The sequence below is a fragment of the Eublepharis macularius genome, chromosome 8 (genome assembly GCF_028583425.1).
Source record: "Eublepharis macularius isolate TG4126 chromosome 8, MPM_Emac_v1.0, whole genome shotgun sequence".
Classification (NCBI taxonomy): Eukaryota; Metazoa; Chordata; class Lepidosauria; order Squamata; family Eublepharidae; genus Eublepharis; species Eublepharis macularius.
Genome location: NC_072797.1, coordinates 23,441,234 through 23,460,711, shown reverse-complemented (window position 1 = coordinate 23,460,711; position 19,478 = coordinate 23,441,234). Strand labels below are relative to the sequence as shown.

Sequence of the window (19,478 nt, the reverse complement as noted above, 5' to 3'; positions counted from 1 at the left end):
TGGTTGCTTCGGGAAATTTTTGGTCCTTTTTAAAGGGCTCCCTCCCACCACCACCCCACTTACCTGGGCGGCAGCACAGGCGACATGGGTGGTGGAGGCGCTGGCTGTGGTCTTCCCTGTTGCCCTGCTGGCCACAGCTGAGGCGCTGGCTGCAGCCTTCCCCGCCACCCAGCTGGCTGCTGTGGCAGTGGAGGTGCCAAGCGGCTTGCCGCTTCAGGTTTTGGGTTATTCCGACTCTTTTTCCCACTTTGGGTAAACCCGAAGCGGGAACACTGAATATTTCCCTGGTGCACACCCCTACTAGTGACTTGTCCTACTGCCACTGAAACAAACTTACACATATAAAGAGGGAAGAGGCAACAGCCCAATAGCTCTACTGAGCTTTCCAGAAAGGCCTACATCCACATTCTTCACCTCCTGCCAGGCTATCTCCTAAAGCCTCATCAATATCAGAAATTCTGATCAGTGAAGCAGTTTTTGCATATGAGACCATGATGCCTGCATAAGCAATTGGAAGTAGGCATCCCTTCTGCCTGTGCAAAAACATGCCAATCCTTTTTGCCTATTGCCACAACACAGGAGTTCACAGAATAAATCCATAAAGAAGTAAAAAAGTTAGATTACTACTAATCATCATCAAGGTGTGACCCCATTGTCAGCTATCAGACTACAGTATCCTGATAAAAGTACACAGTAGAGTTCTTATGTTTAAGAATGAACACTAAAGAATCATCTATGCTATACTTTTTAACAAACTTTATTGGCTTTTTTAAAAAAGAAAAATGAACTTTTAATACTGCATTTAAAAATTCATGAGACATAGAAACATAGAGCTGGGAGGTACCCAAAGAGTCATCTACTCCAACCCCCTGCACAATGCATGAAATTCACTATTACTTCCCCCCCTCATCTCCCCCAGTAACCCCTGCTCTATGCCCAGAGGAAGGCAAAAAACCTCCAGGATCCCGTCAGTCTGGCCTGAAAGAAAATTCCCTCTTGACCCCAGAATTATCGTTGCTGTCAGTTGGCCATCTAGCCTCTTCTTAAATACCTCCAAGAAAAGAGATCCCACCACCTCCCGAGGAAGTCTGTTCGACTGAGGAACTGTTCTAACTGTCAAAAAGTTATTCCTAATGTTTAGTTGAAAACTCTTTTGCTTTAATTTTAACTCACTGTTCCTGGTCCAACCCTCTGGGTCTACAGAAGACAGCTCTATCCTCTATGTGACAATCCTTCAAATACTTGAAGAGGCTATCATATCAACTCCTCTGCAGGCTAAACATACCCAGCTCTGTTAACCTTTCCTCACAGGACTTGGTCTCCAGACCCCTCAGCATTTTTGCTGCCCTCCTTTGGATATGTTCCAGCTTGTCAACATCTTTCTTAAACTATGGTACCCAAAAATGAATACAGTACTCCAAGTGAGGTCTAACCAGAGCAGAGCAAAGTGATAAACAGGGTTGCATCTACCTGTAACTGTTGTTCATCAAGTGTTCTTCTGTGCAGGCACACATGGAACTGTGCATGCACAGGCTAGCCACAGACAAAGCTTCAAAAGTCATGAGACACTCGACTGGCCTTTTCGCGCACTTTCTGAGAGCGCACGGCTATAAAAGGCGGGGCGAGTGGATTCCTCCCTCAGTTCACTAAGCCAGAGGGAGGGATGTGTGACTGCACAGAACACTTGATGAACAACAGTTACAGGTAAGTGCAACCCTGTTTTCATCGTCGTGTCTTCTGTGCAGTCCCACATGGGAGATTAGAGAGCTGACTTTCCCAGGAGGTGGGCATGTTGCTCTTCATTGAAAAAGACTCTTCAGGACTGCTTTGCCGACTGCAGCATCCCTTCTGGAGTCTATGTTAATTGCATAATGTCTAATAAAGATGGATGGTGTCAACCAGGTGGCTGCCTTGCATAAGTCCACAAGTGTAATGCCCAATCTAAATGCTGACGAGGTAGATTGGGCCCTTGTAGAATGCACCCTAACGTTCAAAGAGTAAGTTTGTTTGGATTGCTTATAACACTCGCTAATGAACCACGCCAACCAGTTGGAGATGGTTTCAGCAGTGATCTTCTGTCCTTTTTTAGCTCCCTTGAAGGAGACAAATAAGTTAGGGTCCTTTCTGAAGCCAATAGTCCTGTCCACATAAAAACACAGTGCACACTTGACGTCCAAAGTGTGTAGGAGTCTGTCAGCCTCTGTAGAAGGCAAAGGAAAAAACACAGGCAGAGTAATGTCCTGGTTGAGGTGAAAAGCAGAGACTACCTTGGGAAGGAACTGGAGGCTGGGGCAGAGAACCACTTTGTCTGCAAACATTCTGAAGAAAGGAGGATCATACCTCAGGGCTTGCAGTTCACTCACCCTCCTAGCTGATGTTACGGCTACTAAGAAGGCCATTTTAGCTGTCAGAAATTAGAGAGGGCAGGTAGCTAGAGGCTCAAAAGGATTATGCATGAGAGTTGCTAAAACTAAAGACAGGCTCCACTGAGGAATGGATTTGGACACTGAAGAGTTATTAGCCAAACCTTTAAGAAAGGATTCACATTCCAGTTGGGAGAAGACGGACCTACATTTCACCTCCTCATGATAGGCCAAGATGGCCACCAGATGGACCTTCACAGAGTCCTTGATTCTTTAACAGGACCAGATAGAGATGGTAAGGGTGTCGAAGAAGGGGCTAAGTCCTGTTCAAAAGCCCAAAAGGGGGAAACGTTTTGACTTGCCAGAGTATGACTTCCAGGTATGACTTCCAGGTAGAAGGTTTTCTGGCCTGCTAAAGTATGTTTCTGACTGGAGAAGAGAATTCTACTTCAGAGGGGACACAAGCCAAACTTTCAGCTTCAGTGTTCTAAATCATGGTGAAGAACTACGTTGTCCTGAAGAAGGATTGGTGAAAGCGGAAATCAGTACATCCTTCCTTGTGACATTCTTTTCAGGATGGAGTAGCAAGCCAGTCTTGAAATTATTACAATCGCTGATGCCCCCTCCCTCATCATTTTGCTGAGTGTTAAAGTCATGAGAGGGAGAGGAGTAGACTGCCTGGCCAGGATATTTGAAAAGTGTCTCTTAGGGATGACTTCTCCTTGCCTGCTTGAGAGCAGTATTGGGGGCACCTCTTGTTGAGTGAAGCAGCAAAGAGGTCTATAGTTGGAAACCCCCACTGTTGGAATAAGGGTTGATATTTCCCAGACATATGGATGGCTTTCAGGGAAACCTGATGCTGGATTGCCCATTCCCAAATCAGGGAGGACTCTCGGGAGAGGGACAGAGAGACCGTGCCCCGCTGCTTGTTCAGATAATGCATGGCAGTTGTGTTGTCTGTGCATATCTGAACATTCTTGCCTCTGACAAGGTGGAAGAAGGCTTTCAGAGAAAACCGTAAAGCCCTTAGCTCTAGAAGCCTGATGTGTAACTTTGATTTGTGTTGAGACCAGAGGCCCTTCACCTGATTGTCTCCAAAGTCCCCCAACCCAACAGGGATGCATCTGTGCAGACTGAAAGGTGAATGGGGCTGGAACCAAACAAGGTCCCTAATATTAGGTTCCATTCGTTCCATTCCATTCACCATGACAAGGATCTGTGAATAATTCTCAGAACTGAGAACCGCTTGTACGGGTTCTGGTAGTGTGGATGAAATACCCCGACAAACCAATTTTGCAACAGTCAGAGCCAAAGACTGGCAAACAGAACTATCAGTGTTAGAGAGGCCATACAACTGAACAGTTTTTGGATTTCCCTTGCGCTTTGGTGTCTGAAAGAGTGCATCTTGTTCAGAGTGACTTGGAACCAAGTTATCCATTCCTTGGTGGGAAAACCAGAGCCAGTGTGGAGTCCCACACTGCTCCCACAAATGTTACCCTCTGTTGTGGAACCAAGGAAGACTTCTCCAAATTGACCTTTACGCCCTATCAACTTTACTCTATTTCTTAATTCATTTCTAATAATTCTTTCCTTTATATATATTATACATAAGTCACATTTCCAATCCCTTACATTGTAACCAAAATTGTTAATCCCTTAATCATTCCAGGTGTAGGAGATAAAAATAGAAACGTACAGAGTATAAGCAGAAAGATAAATGATTCTTATTTATATATCAATATAGGAAAAAGGAACATTTTTATACCAGTTTTCCCTCATTCTCTCCTCTATTTTAACCCAGCCATCTTCACTTATAAATTGGAATTTTCATAATTGTGAGGTTGGGAAGACCCACTAATTTATGTTCTAGAGAGGGTAGGTCTTTCATCTGGTTTATCCAAGCCGTCTACACTTATATATTTGAATTTTCATAATAGTAAGGCTGGGAAGAACAGGTAAGTATTTGGCTTAAGCATTAGTTTATATTCTAAAGAAAGTAGCTGAAGTCTAGGAAGGATTAAAGAATTCCAAAGACCCAGTTATCACATTATCACTAACCCATTAACAGGAAATATACAAAATCTAACATGTTACAAAATCAAAAAGAGTCCAGTAGCACCTTTAAGACTAACCAATTTTATTGTAGCATAAGCTTTCGAGAATCAAGTTCTCTTCGTCAGATGCCTGATACAGCCACAGATCTCTTTGTCAGATGCATCTGGCAGGGAGAGCTGTGGTTGTCGAAGGCCCATACTACATTGGAATTGGATGGTCTAGCTGTTTGGCTGCTACAAACTAACAGGGCAAACTCCTTTGAAGCCAACTGATACACACACCAAAAGATGTTTACATATACTAGCAAAGGAATGTTTTGATTGCTCCCTCCCCCTCCCCCCCTAATTGCCGCCTCTCTTCTCTCTCCTGCTCTTCTGTATTTGGCCAGTATCTGTATCAGGCATCTGACGAAGAGAACTTGATTCTCGAAAGCTTATGCTACAATAAAATTGGTTAGTCTTAAAGGTGCTACTGGACTCTTTTTGATTTTGCTACCACAGACTAACACGGCTAACTCCTCTGCATCTATAACATGTTACAGAACATCTAAACTTTCAATAAGTTTGTATTACATATCATTAAACATAGAGAGGGAGCCTAAATCATAATCTGTTTCTCCTTCTTTCTCCCTTTCAAACATGCAACAAAAAGAGAAAACAAAAAGCTCCGTCAGTCCCCCTCTCTCTTATCCCTTAACAATATAACAGGTTAGAAAGACAGATAGATATAAAAGGTTAAGCCTAGATTATTGGAGCACAATCTGGATTTCATTCTCGTTTTTTCTTCTTCCACCCTGTAAAATGGTACATCAAGTCTTTTCCCCATCTGCACCCCCAAAGACGACTCTTTTTATCTTCTAACCAGTTCTGGAAGGGGTTAGTAAGAATGGTGTAAGCTCTCTGATCATTCTTCTTCTTTAAGATATGTTGCATTGTTTTCTCCTCATTCAGAAACAGTACACTAGGCTTCTTCTTCATGGGTTTGCTTCGTTTCCTCTCCCCTTTCTTGTTTAGGCCTTGTCTTTTTACAGAGACGTAGTAATGTGTTCCTCCATTTTGCTGGCTAAACTTTTCCTCATTCCATTGTTTTCTTTCAGCTAGGTCTGCCCCTTTAGAAATGTCTTCTGCCTTATCTTTTGTAGTGTTTCTATCCATTTCCACTCCAAGTATCATATCTGCTTTAGTTATTAATTCAGTCATCAATTTAAGCAATTTCTTGCAAGTTGGAAAATACTTCTTCTGGGAAGGCCATTTCAAAGTTACTTATAAGTGTTATGTCCAAACTCTAGTCCAAGTGGTAGGAAGCTTCGCTTTTATTTATATTTTCTAAGGGTTTAATGCTTTCCAGCCTCTGCTGAGAGAGTTTTCTTCGCAATCAATCTTCCGTGCCTCCCTCCCTCCTCCCAGCCTTTGCCCAGGCAACCGCCTTGCAATCAAGCTGGTTAGCCCTCGTAAAGTCATAAAACAATCTTCTTACGTGATGGGAAGTCTTGTAGGGTCGCAATGCTCCGTCTTCCAGTGTTCTTTATTTATCTTATCAGGAATCTGCTTAGTTCTCGCTTCAATTTATTTTGGCTTGTCGGACTTCGGCTTTTGTAGCTTGGTAGCCATGTTGGCTACTCCCTTGGTCCTTGCTTTTCGAACCGGCATGAGAGGCTTCCTGGGGGTTGTCAGTCTCCTTGAGCTCCTCCACCTGGTTCCAGCCTGACTTGGGGGCCCGAATTCTCAAGTCCCAAGGAACCAGGAAGCTCACGGCAGAGAGCTCATAACTTAGTTGCCGTGCCTTGCCACTCCATCCCGAAAGTCGCGTCTTTTGGAGTTTTGATACATCCGCAGCTGCTCTGCGCATGTGCAGTTCCCATGTGGGACTGCACAAAAGACATGACGATGAACCATCAGTTTGTGTGATCTGGACACTATGCTTCTGTTGATACAGTATAAAATTGCATTTGCCTTTTTAGCCACATCACATTGCTGACTCATGTTCAGTGTAGGAGCTGCTAAGATCCCTAGATCCTTTTCACGTGGACTATTGCCAAGACAAGTCTCCACTATCCTATAATTATGCCTTTGATTTTTCCTACCTGAATGCAGAATGCATTTTATCTGTTGAAACTTATTTTGTTAGTTTTAGCCCAGTTTTCCAGCCTGTCAAGATCATCCTAAATCTTGATTCTGTATTCTACCGTATTTGCTACCCTTTCCAATTTCATATCATCTGCAAATTCAATGAGCATCCCCTTTTCTCTCCATCCAGTTCATTTATAAAAAAGTTAAACAACCAAGGGCACAGGACAGATCCCTGAGAAACTCCACTTGTCACTCCTCTCCAAAAGGATGAGGAATCATTTACAAGCACTCTTTGGATGCAATCTGTCAACCAGTTACATATCCAATGAACAGTATTAGGATCAAATCCACATTTATCCAACATATCAACAAGAACATAATTTGGCACCTTATCAAAAGCCTTACTGAAACGAAGATAAACTATGTCCACAGCAATCAGGCAGTGACTCTCTTGAAAAAGGTTTGTCTAACTTGACTTGTTCATGAGGAATCCTGATCTTTCTGTAGACTGAGCTCAATGTCTAAACTGCCTGAAAAAGCTCAAGTAATCTCTAGAGTTTGAAGTCTGATTCTGCAATGGGCACATTATAATGTTACAAGTAGAGATGGGCACGAACCTGAATTCAAACCAAAAAAACCCATAAACCACACCGGTTTGTGGTTCGCGAACCAACAGTTCATGGAAGATCGTTTTCATGAACTGGTCTACTGGTTCGTTTGGTTCGTTTTAAAACAGCAATGCCCTTTTCTGTGTTGCTGCAAAGCGGCAGGGAAAGGGGCATTTAAACCCATGGCTCAGCTGCCTCCCCACTCAGAGTGGTGGGGAAATGGCCATTTAAACCATGGGTGGGGCTTGGCTGGCCGGGCCAAGCCCTGCTGTTTAAATGGCTGGCCGGCCGGGAACTCCCAGCCGGCCAGCCAAGCCCCACCCACAGTTTAAATGGCCATTTCCCCGCTGCTGGGAGTGGCCATTTAAACAGACCCTGTTTAAATGATCAGCTGCTTGTCGGGGATCTCCCCAACAAGCAGCTGATCCGGGGGTTTAAATGTCCCTTTCCCTGCCACCACTAACGAACCACGAACTGGTTCGTGAACCTGCCCCAGTTCGTGGGAGTTCATGGTTCCCGGTTCGTGAAAATGCTACGAACCACGTACCGCATGGTTCAGGTTTTTTGCGGTTTGTGCCCATGTCTAGTCACAAGACAAAGCCTACAACACAAAAGCAGTCAAGTTCTACTCACTTCTTGAGAAAAATGGAAAGGAAGTTTTGTGCTGTTCTCATGGCTGTTTCATATGAGTTTGTGATGAGGACATCTTGATCCACCTAAAAATGAACAAAATACTGGTTTATTGAAGGCATGTTGTGATTTCTCTGAGGAAACATACATACTAAATATGTACATTTTCAAACACTTAAGACACATCTTACTTTTTTATTTGATTCCTCGTCAGAGTTTTCCTTATCTCCTGTTGGTAAATGTACAACACACTGAATAAGCTGCAGCACCAGTGCAGTCACCATCTGAATATACATAGGTTCTCCGTCCGTATCACTGCTGTTCAATCTGTTCAGAAAACAAAACTATTCACTATCCTCAAATGTAAATACAAAGTAAACACAACACTGAAGTCAACGGCTGATTGTCAACTGGCTTCCAATTATTCGTACATTCCATATCTTATTTACAATAGAGGGAATTTTCACTATTCATACTCATAAAATGAATTATATAGAATAATAATAGAATACTTCTGGAAGAGAGGCTTGATTCAACAAAAATTGCAATTTTATACTGAATCACAAAGTAATGCAAGCATTCCTGCTAAAACACACTCATACATAAAATCCTACTTTTCCATCAATGCCTATTAGCCCTTTGATGGGTAAACCAATCTTGGAACTTAAACAGAGACAGAACAAATTTATGATGGATACTGAACATCATAATAATGATTGTCAAGAAAGTTCTGGATTTTTGACCTAGTTAGGTGCTAATTAGAAGCAAAAGAAAGCTTTCTCTGGGGAAGTGCAGTTGGGTAGCATTTTGAGTTCCCAGCTAGATAAGAGGATGAGATGTACCACAGGTGCAAGTTCAGAGAAGCTTCAAGGCCAGGCCATGGAAGGGAATTTTCATACCCACAATCCATCTCATTGACACATGGCATTCTGGAAGTGGAGTGACTTGTTCCCCACCTGTGAAGACATGTCAGCTGCAGAAGCGCGTTGTCACAGGCCAAACTCTGATTGGTCAAGCTGGTCAGGCCACATTGTGGGCAGGTAGCCTTAAAGCTTGAACTCTTATTCTAGTTTTGTCCTTCTTCGGGCTACTTGTTTGTGGCTACGGGTCAGACTTCTGCTTCTGAATGATATGGTTGTGGGTAGAAGCCAGTAACTATACACCATCTTATCTCTGTTCTCCAGCATAATTGAAAGGTAACATCTGATTTAGGACTGAAAATCTTACTATATTTCTAGCTTAACGATTTAGCCTGTTATTATTTTCTTCTCCCATTTTGCATACTTCTATAATTTGCATTTACTTGCACACTTTTGAAAAACTTTATTAACTGTATCCATGCAGGGTTATTTAGGTTTGCAATACTTCAATCTGAATCCAGCACCTTGGCCAATTGCTATAGCAACCCAAGTAATGGTTTTCTGGAACTCAGCCTGCAAAGTGTCCTGCCTTACAATGCTGACTTGTTATGCTTAAACCCTGTAAGACTTGAGATTTGCCTCTTGGTCTCAAGTTGAGGGTTAGTCAAAGAGGCTCTGATGGCATCACTACTCTGGAAAGTAAGGACTCACTTCCCAGCTTTTGAGTTTTGTTTCTGACCCCCCAAACAAAAAATAACTCTGTGAAACAGGTGGGTTTTTCTACAAGGATGGTGGTGGTCTTCCATTTCAAGATTGTTTGGTTATTGAGGGGAGCCAGTAGCCATACTTCGCCCATGGCTATAGCAGCTGTCCTGAAATTCTAGTGCCATAATTCACGCATGTCTTATTCTTGTGTAGTTATCTGAAAGCAACACAGCTGCTATCCTGAATCGTTGATATGCTTAAGTTTTACTGATTTCAACAGCGGGTAGTCAAGCATAGATTAAGCAGAGTTTTCTTCTAAAAAATTCCAGATATCATTAAGACATAATATAATAATGCCAGGGGTCATTTCATAGAAAAAGAGCTGGAGGAACTCATTAGCATGTGCCATGCCCCTTGACATCACCTGAAGTGTGTCTTTATTATAACTGATTTGCATATGCCACACACCCTGACATCACCTATCCTGGCTGTTTTGGACCCAATCTTGGCCATTCAGGGCTGAAATTGGGCCCAAAATGGCAAAATGTGGCTGAAAATGGCCAAAAAGGGGTACAAAATGGTCAGGATCAGGCCGCTGCTGAGTGGGAGAGTGATCAGAGGCCCAATCCAGACTGTTTCGGCCCCAATCCAGGCTGAAATGGGCCCCAAATGGGCCCGTGTGACCTCTTTGGGGAACTGCCGGAACTGCGTTCCTACGCGTTCCCCCTCGAAATGAGCCGTGGTTTGTGCTGTATGTTACCTGAAATTCCGCAGACTCCTTTTGCTGGTTGGTAATCTTGCGAGTGATGTGAAAATTTCTTCTAGTATCAATTGCCTATGCTTTTCATATCTTGAGAAAACCTGTTAATGAAGGTTTTTAATATTTTAGAACATTGGCTATTTTTTTTTTTGCAAGAGAGCAATCAGCCTTCTACAGTAGGCTCATATTATTTATATACCTTGCAGACACTGAATTGTTAACTTTGACAAAACAGCTATTTTAAAATTATTCGAAACTCAGTTTCATTTCAGGAGGAATTAAATCCCAATTCTGAAATCTACAAGTGCATTAACACTGAAGTTTCCCGCCTACCTTCCATTCCATACAAATTAACTTATGGTGGGGTGTGCTCATGGACTTCTTTCTCCATCAGTGATGTGTGGGACAGAGGATGAAATAAGGGATGCTGAGAATGCTACCTATTTCCAGCAATCTCTTCTAGATGCTGATGGGAGTGATATACCCACAGGTGTCTGTTTCTGTGTATGGGTCACCTTTTACCAGGAGCTTAGAAAATCAAACTAAGGGCATTTGAAGATAGCTATATTTCATTAAGCATCATTATTTTAGCTGCCTGGTAATGCCAATATATTTGTTGCTTGGTAATCATGTGATAGTTAACAAGCAATGAATAAGCAGGAAGCCATTTAGTCCATTTGAAGAAACCAAAACATAAAATTCTGATCATACCATTCAGTTCATTTGAACAGCAATTACTTTAAGGTAACTGTTTTGTCCTGTTGGCTGTAACATTACACATAGTTCTACTAAAAAGCTGTCTTATTCATAATGATTTTACTATATACATAACACTTTTGACCAAAATATTGCTGTAAAAGGAAAACTCTTATTTAGAAGTGAGTAAGTACATTCTAAAGAGATTTTTTTAAATGACATATTTCTTTAGCACAGTTAAAATGCACTATTACCAGTAAAAAGAGAAAGTGTTTTAATTCTTGATTTCCCCTTTCTACACAAACTCCAGTCATCCATTTCTAAACATTCTAAGCACACGGTTATTATTCAATACTGGTTAAAAGGGTGCACTTACTGCTGTGACTAGCTTGATGGCACACAACTGAAGTTCACTGACATTTTCTACAAAAAAAGGAGTAATCCCCATTGAAGAAACCTGTCAATGAAAAAATTTAAATAACTGTAAATGTTAATTATACTTGGTAAACATACATGAAATTTGCTTTTAAAAGAAAAAATCGTCTCCTTAATACATTCTTTCACTGTGTGACAAACTTTTAATGCAGTTTTAACTAACTATAGTTTGTAAATGAAGTGATGAGAACTAAGGTACACAGCAATCAAAACACCCTCTTGTCTTCTTTGTTAAATTTCTATTGCTTTCAGATAAACCACAAATAAATGAGGTGGCACATCAAGGCATTCTTCAACAACAGCGTGTGATTTTTTTTAAAGGGGATGAATGCTGGAAAGCTAGGGATGTTCAGAAGACTCATATGCATGGCAAGCAAGTTGGACGGCATGCAAACCTTGAGAGTTAACTCTAAGCCCTCTAAATCTAAGCCCTCTGACTCCATTGGGCTTAGGACAGAGGAACTGCACTGTATTATTCTGTAAATTTGATATTTAGAATTATTAATATTTAGAATTACATATGTTTTGTGCTATATTCCATGTAGAATGAGTTTTTAAAATCTCTAACAGTTAAAATTATGAATTATGCAATACAGAAAACATGCTTCTGATCACTTATAATAGCCAACGGATGGGAGCTTTGGAAGCACACCAGAAAAAAAATACAAGGTTTGAATGAATTGACTGAACTTACCTGAAGAATAGTTGTGTCAGTGAGAAGCTGGATCTCCAATAATTCAGCTAAACTGCTAACAATATCACATACTTTGTTGTACAGCATCACTATTACTCTCTGTTTATGGGTTGAACATTTGGCACGCTTTGCTTTTGAGCTTAGCACACCACCTAGAAAGTTTTAAACAAAGTTACATTTTAAAGAACTTCAAATACACTAGAAACAATAAAATAAGATGTTCTTTAAAAAGTGAATACGACTAATAAAAAATTCATTTACCAATTATCATGTATGGAAGGGAAGGTCTAAAATAGGGATTAAATGCTTTTACAGCATTGAGTTACAGGAATTAAGTTGCAGTGCACAACAGGTCTCCAAGATCGCACACAGTCTAACAAGTATAATCGCCCTAAACAGGGTTCCCCCCGCTTGCCAGAACTAGCAGGGCAAACATTGGGTACTTGAGAAGATGCACTTATCAGAGCTGGCAATAGGAGTCTCCTCAACTGGAAGGCTCTAGAATGCAGTAAAACAGCCATGAAAAAGACAAAGGGGATATTAAAAAGTCAGGAAAAAAGAGAGAAAAATGTGTTCTCAAAGAAGGTGAAAAACAACATGATAGATTAAGATGAAGATTTCAAGCGGCATGGAAGAAAAACCGATCATAAGTGACTTTCCAGAACTGACTACCACAAAGTCACTGAAAACTTTGGCAGCTGTATCAGTGATGTACGGCTCTTGCAAACTTGGCTAGTGGGCATCATTAAGTCAGAAACTGAAGGCAATGGAAACTTGGGGATAATGACGTGCAAAGGGATTGGTAGTTGAAAGGAAATAAAAGGCCTAATCACTGCAGTATAGTTACTCTGGTAATATTTAAAGAAGTTACAGCTCAGTGGAAGGCATCTTTGCTTAAAATAACATTTGATTTATATACCACCCTTCAGGACAACTTAATGCCCACTCAGAGCGGTTTACAAAGAATGTTATTATTATCCCCATAACAATAATCATCCTGTAATGTGGGTGGGGCTGAGAGAGCTCCTAGAAGCTGTGACTGACCCAAGGTCACCCAGTTGGCTCCAATTGGAAGAGTAGGGAATTAAACCTGGTTCTTAAGATTAGAGCCTGCCCATTTTAACCACTACCAATCTTTGTGGGAATCCCATCCAATTACTAACCAAGGCCAACCTTCCTTAGCTTCCAAGAGCTGATGAAACTGGGCTTGTCAGGGCTATCTAGCTCAGGGCACCTACAATAGATCAATGGTCTGACACAATAAAAGACAGTTTCATGAGTTCACGTGGGCAGACATAATATGTTTACTTCCAATGCAAGTACAACTAGCCTTTGCAGAGTGGTGGTACTATCACAGGAAGTAACCATATTATCACCAACACACACGACAAGTTTTCTTCCCTTGCTGCTGCTGCTGGCAATATAAATCTAGGGATAATAAGCAGCATATTCCAAGTTCTTACACTGCTTTTTCTCTAACAAATCACCTACCTGTGAGCTTTTTAAATTCAACTGATTTTTCTTTATAGTCAAGTATGGTCGAGCAGTAGATTTACTTTACATTTCTGACAGGTTTTGTTTGCATTCCCTTCTTAATCCTTTTCGCATTAAGGACTAACGAAGTCTAGCATAAGAAATGGACATGGCAATGGGATGGGTAGGCTGGCACCAAGCAAAGCATCTTTGATAGATACTCAGTAGAGGATGAGGGATCTGTCTGTCTCTATACCTTCTACGACTGTGAGCAATTTCAGAAAAGTTACCAAAAGTATGTCTAATAATTTTCATACTAACCACCATGAGGATCCAACCGATAAACAGGATCATATTGAGGATAAAGAGTGTTCTGCAAGTGAAATTTAGTGTACTGAATAACTCTTTCTATTACATCTTCAATATATACAGCTTTGGGCATATTGGGGGATGTCATGATGTTGATTGCTGTCAGGCAGGCGTCTGCAGATTTTGTTACTCTCTCCATAATCAAGTCTCTCCACAATCTTTCCTCATCTTCAGTGTCGTTATTCTGCAGAGAAATTCAGAGTGCTAAGGATACACTTTAAAAAATGTTCACAGAAAACACAAGCAAACAAATTTCTAGATAACAGAACATGAAGTAGTATATTGCTTTAATAAAATATATTTCCCTTCTTATTTAAAAAGGCTTCAATACTCCGATATAAGCCAAGCTGATCTTTCTACTCTCCTTTCCCTCACGTGCCACTATCTCAGACAAATCCAGTCAAAGCTGGGCTGCAAATTTTTGTTTTACTGTCCCTGCTCCTGTGCCTTTAGCAGCAGCTTGTGATGCAAACATTAGCAGATGACAGCATTTACCTGTAGGTCACTTGAATCCTGCAGATCAAGCTGTTAAAGGCACTTAGATTGGACAGGGCTTTCTTTTATGGTTGGCTGGCAACTATATCCCAAAGTGACCTCTATAGTCACACAAGTGGGTGATGCAGGCACAGTTAGTGGTAGTAGTATGTACAGTACGGGGTGTCTCTGAAAGGGAATTACGGCATGCTCAGCCCCAAATCCCACCAGCACACTATGCTACAAGAACTGGTCATTACCAGTAGGAAAGCCGCATGGAATGTGAAGGCATCAACTGAACACTATGCTAGAAGCACAGCAGAGGAAACCCTAAATGGATAGCAGCTAAGTCTGCATACCAACCAAGGCGCTGTGAATAGGTGGCAGGACAGACTCCCTCTTCCAAAAATGAGATAAGACAGTAAGCCCATATGAAGGGCCATTTCCTCACAGTCTAAAAATAGTGCAATACTCACGGAAGGTTGCTGGCTTCCCCACGCGATTTTTGACACCATCCGTTTACAAAATGCCACAAATCACATTTGTGACATTTTGTAAATGGATCACACTATTTTTAGACCGTGGGGAAACGGCCAAGGTGTAGGCAGCCGGCTTTGTCACCAAATATACCTGGTAGAAGACTGACAACTTGCTCTTTAAATATTTAATTCATCCGGCAAGATTTACATGGGGTTCTCTCTTTTATATTTGATGATTCTTTGGAATATATCAGCTGATAATAAGCTTTTAGAGCAACAGGTGGGTACAGGAGAGATCTCTGCCAGTCTTCTCTCCACTGCAGTTCCTTTCTCCCTTGAAAAGTCACTTGAAAGGGTCAAAAGGAAGGCAAAGATTTCTACTGATTTCCTTTCTATCAGAGTCTAACTGCACCCAGCAGGGGTACATGTTCCAAGAGCCACTATGACAGTAAAGAAGGGAATCAACAAAGATCTTGTCTATGGACTTAACCCTTTACAGTGGTTAAGTAACAAAAATCTTAAAATAAATATTGTGGGTTCTAGGGCATGGGTGGGATTGACCTCAGACCTGGGTGGACTTTTTTTATTTGTAAACAATCTTCCTGTAAACATGCATTTAATACTTAAATTAACAGAAAGAGGAGTGCAGTGAGAAATGCAAAAGGGAGAGTGGATAGGGGAGAGAGAGAGAGAGAAGAGGAGAGAGAATAAGCATAAATGTGTGCTATGAGGCACAGACAGAATAGCCAGGGTCAACAGAGACAGGCTCAGATAAACCTTTGGTGGTTCAGAAAGAGACAGAGAAGAGACAAGACTATGGAGTACAGCGAATGGGGGAAATGGACCACCTTTAATTAAAACGTTAATAAATATTTTTCTGCAGTTAATGTAATGGTGCAGTAAATTATCCAAGTTCTGCATCTGAGTTAGTAAACATTCATCTCAATGTAAACCAAGTACATGCTAGGAGTTTTCAGTGAGGAAATCTACATGTAGAACTTCATCTTTCACAGCTTTTGGCATAGTAGAGTGTCTAATGTTGAACTAACTTCTCTGGTACTATCCAACTGCAGACTCAGAGGTTTCATTTAGACATCTCACCAACTACACTACCAACTACACACAAACATCACATGTTGCTCCTTCCTCCCCCACTAACACATGGACCTTAACTGCCAACTTTCTAGTTTGATCAAGATCCAATTTACTGAGACTGCTGAATGCTTGTGCCTCCCCAAACTTCAGTTGGTTTACTTCCAATAAACCAAGATTCTAAACCTTGGATTCAATCCCAATTTAGACTCCCAGTTTGCACTGAGTAAACAAATTCCAATTTGCCAATAGGTTTGCATTTGGATATCATGGCTAACTGGAGACTGACCAATCCAAGAAGTTCTAGATCAAGTTCTGTACCCATACAGGAAGGAAGCAAGAGATGTGGGGAGCACACAACAATGGACTGTGTTTGTGTGCCATCATAGTTTAGTTACAGCTAGCTGTGATTTGAATACAGCTCCAGCTGGAAGAAAATCTTGCTAAGCAATTTTTAGCAGGCGTGCAGGCCAATCAGTTAAAGAAATTTAAAGAGAAACCAGGCCTTCTGGCTTGCATGTTTATTAGACAAAAGCTTTAGGCACATTTGCTGCATTTCTCTGTAATGAATTCTATGGCAGAGTGAAAGGGGTCACCTTGCAGAGTAATATTTATACATACCACAAAAGATGTACAGTAAGAAGCTAAACAATGACTAAAACTGAAACACCATTCCAAGCAACCTTATGTGTGATCATGGTGATTTTCCTTCTGCATATGCACAACTGGATAATGAACTATCATCCGTTAATGTGGATCGGAAAGACCACTTGTTCAAGTTTTCTTACATGAAACGGTAATGTGGAGAGTTACTTCAGTGCCTACTTTAACAAAATTCAGGTCCTGTAGAACCTTAAAGACCAACTAAATTTTCCAGGGTAAGAGCTGCTGGGAGTCAGAGCTCCGGAGCTCTGAGAGCCAGTTTGGCATAGTGGTTAAGAGCGACAGGACTCTGATCTGGAGAACTGGGTTTGATTCCCTACTCCTCCACTTGAAGTCAGCTGGATGACCTTGGGTCAGTCACAGCTCCTCTGGAGCTCTCTCAGCCCCACTGACCTTACAGGGTGATTGTTGTGGGGATAAAAATATACTTTGTAAACCGCACTGAGTGGGTGTTAAGTTGTCCTGAAGGGCAGTATATAAATTGAATGTTGTTGCTGTTAATATCATCATCATCATCATCATCATCATCATCATCATCATCATCATCATCATCATCATCATCATCTCAAAAGCTCCTACCCTGGAAATCTAGTTGGTCTTTTAAGGTGCTACAACTCATCTTACTCCTCTTTGCAGATTGAATATATTGAATACAGTTACTGTGAATAGCCACATGATGGCAACAATGAGCTTATTTTCAAGACAATGAAAAGATATCCAAGCACATCAAATCATGCTAGCTTCTCAGTGGAAGACTGAAAGACATTCACATTCAAAACAAACAATTATTGAATTTTCCAACTTATTGACAATACAGGAATATAAGCATACTCTACTCACCTTCATTATTTCACAAATTAAAACAAGGCTCAGATACACTTTAACTATATACTATTAAATAAAACTATTCATTTGAAATTATGCTGAATTCATTTACAGCTATGTCCACTTTTTTAACAAAGGAGAAATATCCGTGACAATATTTCCAACAGATAGAGAATCAAAATCAGTAAATTAAATACCAACTCACATGGTTAAGCAGGGTGGAAAGTTTTGAACCATCTTGAATATTCTTCTCCAAAATGTTTAAGACTTTCACTGTTTTTTCTGTTGAAAGCTAAAAAGGAAATGGATAAGACAACCTTTATGAGTTTGTTATGGAATTAAAACTGATGCTCAGACAAATTCTGCCTCTAATTCATAGGCTTTTCCAAAGCACAGAAGCTGCATTAAAAGAGATACTTCCTAGGTTCTGATCCGAATTAGAGATTTTCTTTAAAAAATCTGCTTCCAAATTGCCAGGGCTACTAAATGTCAAACAAGGAGGAGAAATGTCTACACTGATGATACACATACACTTGCCTACCCACCCACCTTTTTGGCTGTATCAAGATGCAAAGTGTCTTAAAGGCTCATAACTCCTCCAGACCATACACATTTGCCCTTCTTGGACAATTTTATGTTACATTCCACATTTTAAAGGCATCAATAACGTACCCTGTCCATAATGCCCATTGCCTTGATTTTGGCAGATTCACTGCCCAATTCACTAAGTTGATGCTTTCCCAGTAGTAACTCCTGAGGAATTTCATCATCATCACCTGAAGGGAGAAAAATATTTACTTTTTAATACAGCTGCACTATATAGCCATTGTTGTCAAGAATAAGCATCAGTAAGCCTGCAGTAATGCAGTCCAGAACTCTATTTCTCTCCACATTTAACTGATGGTACAAGTAGCTCACAAACTACATGCATAATAATCACACTATAGCTTAAAACGAAATTGCAACTTCAAGATTTCTCTCCAAAAGATTCTATCTTTAAAATGACTTTATAGTGTTAAAAGCAACCATCATGTTTAAGTGAGGAGATGCTAACCTTCAATGCAGGAATTGAAGGCGGGGGGAATGACACAAGCCTTCTCAAATTCACAAAGTGTAGGAAATGTGCATTATGAAAAGACAGCCATGAAGAATAGAATGTGGGAAGGATGGAAGATGTCACTCTCTTATATCAAGCCTCTGCAACCATATCTGAGACAATCCTTTTAAACAACTTCTATTTCTATCAGTTCTGAAAAATTCTATTTGTATTATAAGGGTATTATGTAAGTATTACAATTAGATTCAATGTGTTCTTTTAAAAGTTTGTGCAAAAAATACTATCGTTTGAAAGAGAGGATACAGCAAAGATTTGGAGACTGACAGCCTTTTAAAGCTAACCTTTGAAAATGATGCTGTACCATGTATCTACTTTCATATACCAACTGATAAGAAGTACATCAGTGCCCAGTGACAGCAGAGGTAATTGTTACCATCCAGAAAATGCAAGTAACTCTCAGTACTTTCCAAAGTCTTTTGCTAAAACACCTTACCAAGTTGGCCAGGTTTCTCAAAAACAACACTGTCCCCCTTCAGTCTCAAATGGAATCACTTATCTGCTGGTAACATAAAATTATGAGTCTCTCTAGATCTTACAGTCATTAATCATTAGAGCAAAATGGGGAAAACAACAGTCGGAAACTAAAGATGCTAATAAAAACTGTAAAGACATGGACAGCAGCCTACAACAGAAGATTCCATTTTGTACAAAAAGACGGAAAGTATCTGAGCAGTGATGACACTGAGGAAAATACATAAAGATTTTTTTTTTACCAAATGCAGTAAAATCCATGTCTTCCAAGTTGTCCAAAATATTTTCTACTGAAGCGGTGAACCTCTTGAATGTAGAAGAATCCATCATTTCTGACAAAACATCGAAAATGTAATTTATCAGAGCCATGTACAATACATAATGAGCAACTATTGGCAAGAGCATTAAAAGTGACAAAACTTACCTTCTGGTGTTAACTTTGGTTCATAAGCTTTCCTCTTCTTTTGTTTTTCTTTTTTCTTCATTTTTCTAGCCACTTAAAAATACAAAAGGTATAAACATGAAATATCTGCAGAAAATGCTTTTCTCTGTGGCAACACACATTAATTATAGAACAGAATTTGAAAAAAAATTCCCACTAGCCTGGCCTGATTTATCTATATTACCTAAGAATGGACCA

At 40.5% G+C, this 19,478-nt stretch overlaps 1 protein-coding gene across 3 annotated transcripts in view; it reads right to left on the bottom strand.

Annotated features, from left to right (window-relative positions):
* NIPBL (NIPBL cohesin loading factor) overlaps positions 1-19,478 on the bottom strand; it is a 153,091-nt gene that overhangs the window by 34,025 nt on the left and 99,588 nt on the right. For all 3 annotated transcript variants that reach the window (XM_054986281.1, XM_054986280.1, XM_054986282.1), the window contains 10 exons: positions 19,263-19,334; positions 19,081-19,170; positions 17,923-18,026; positions 17,456-17,542; positions 13,670-13,901; positions 11,876-12,027; positions 11,123-11,203; positions 10,051-10,151; positions 7,917-8,052; positions 7,729-7,811 (listed from right to left, as the gene is read on the bottom strand). In XM_054986281.1, coding sequence (XP_054842256.1) covers positions 7,729-7,811; positions 7,917-8,052; positions 10,051-10,151; positions 11,123-11,203; positions 11,876-12,027; positions 13,670-13,901; positions 17,456-17,542; positions 17,923-18,026; positions 19,081-19,170; positions 19,263-19,334 — 1,138 coding nt within the window. The remainder of the gene's footprint in view (positions 1-7,728; positions 7,812-7,916; positions 8,053-10,050; positions 10,152-11,122; positions 11,204-11,875; positions 12,028-13,669; positions 13,902-17,455; positions 17,543-17,922; positions 18,027-19,080; positions 19,171-19,262; positions 19,335-19,478) is intronic.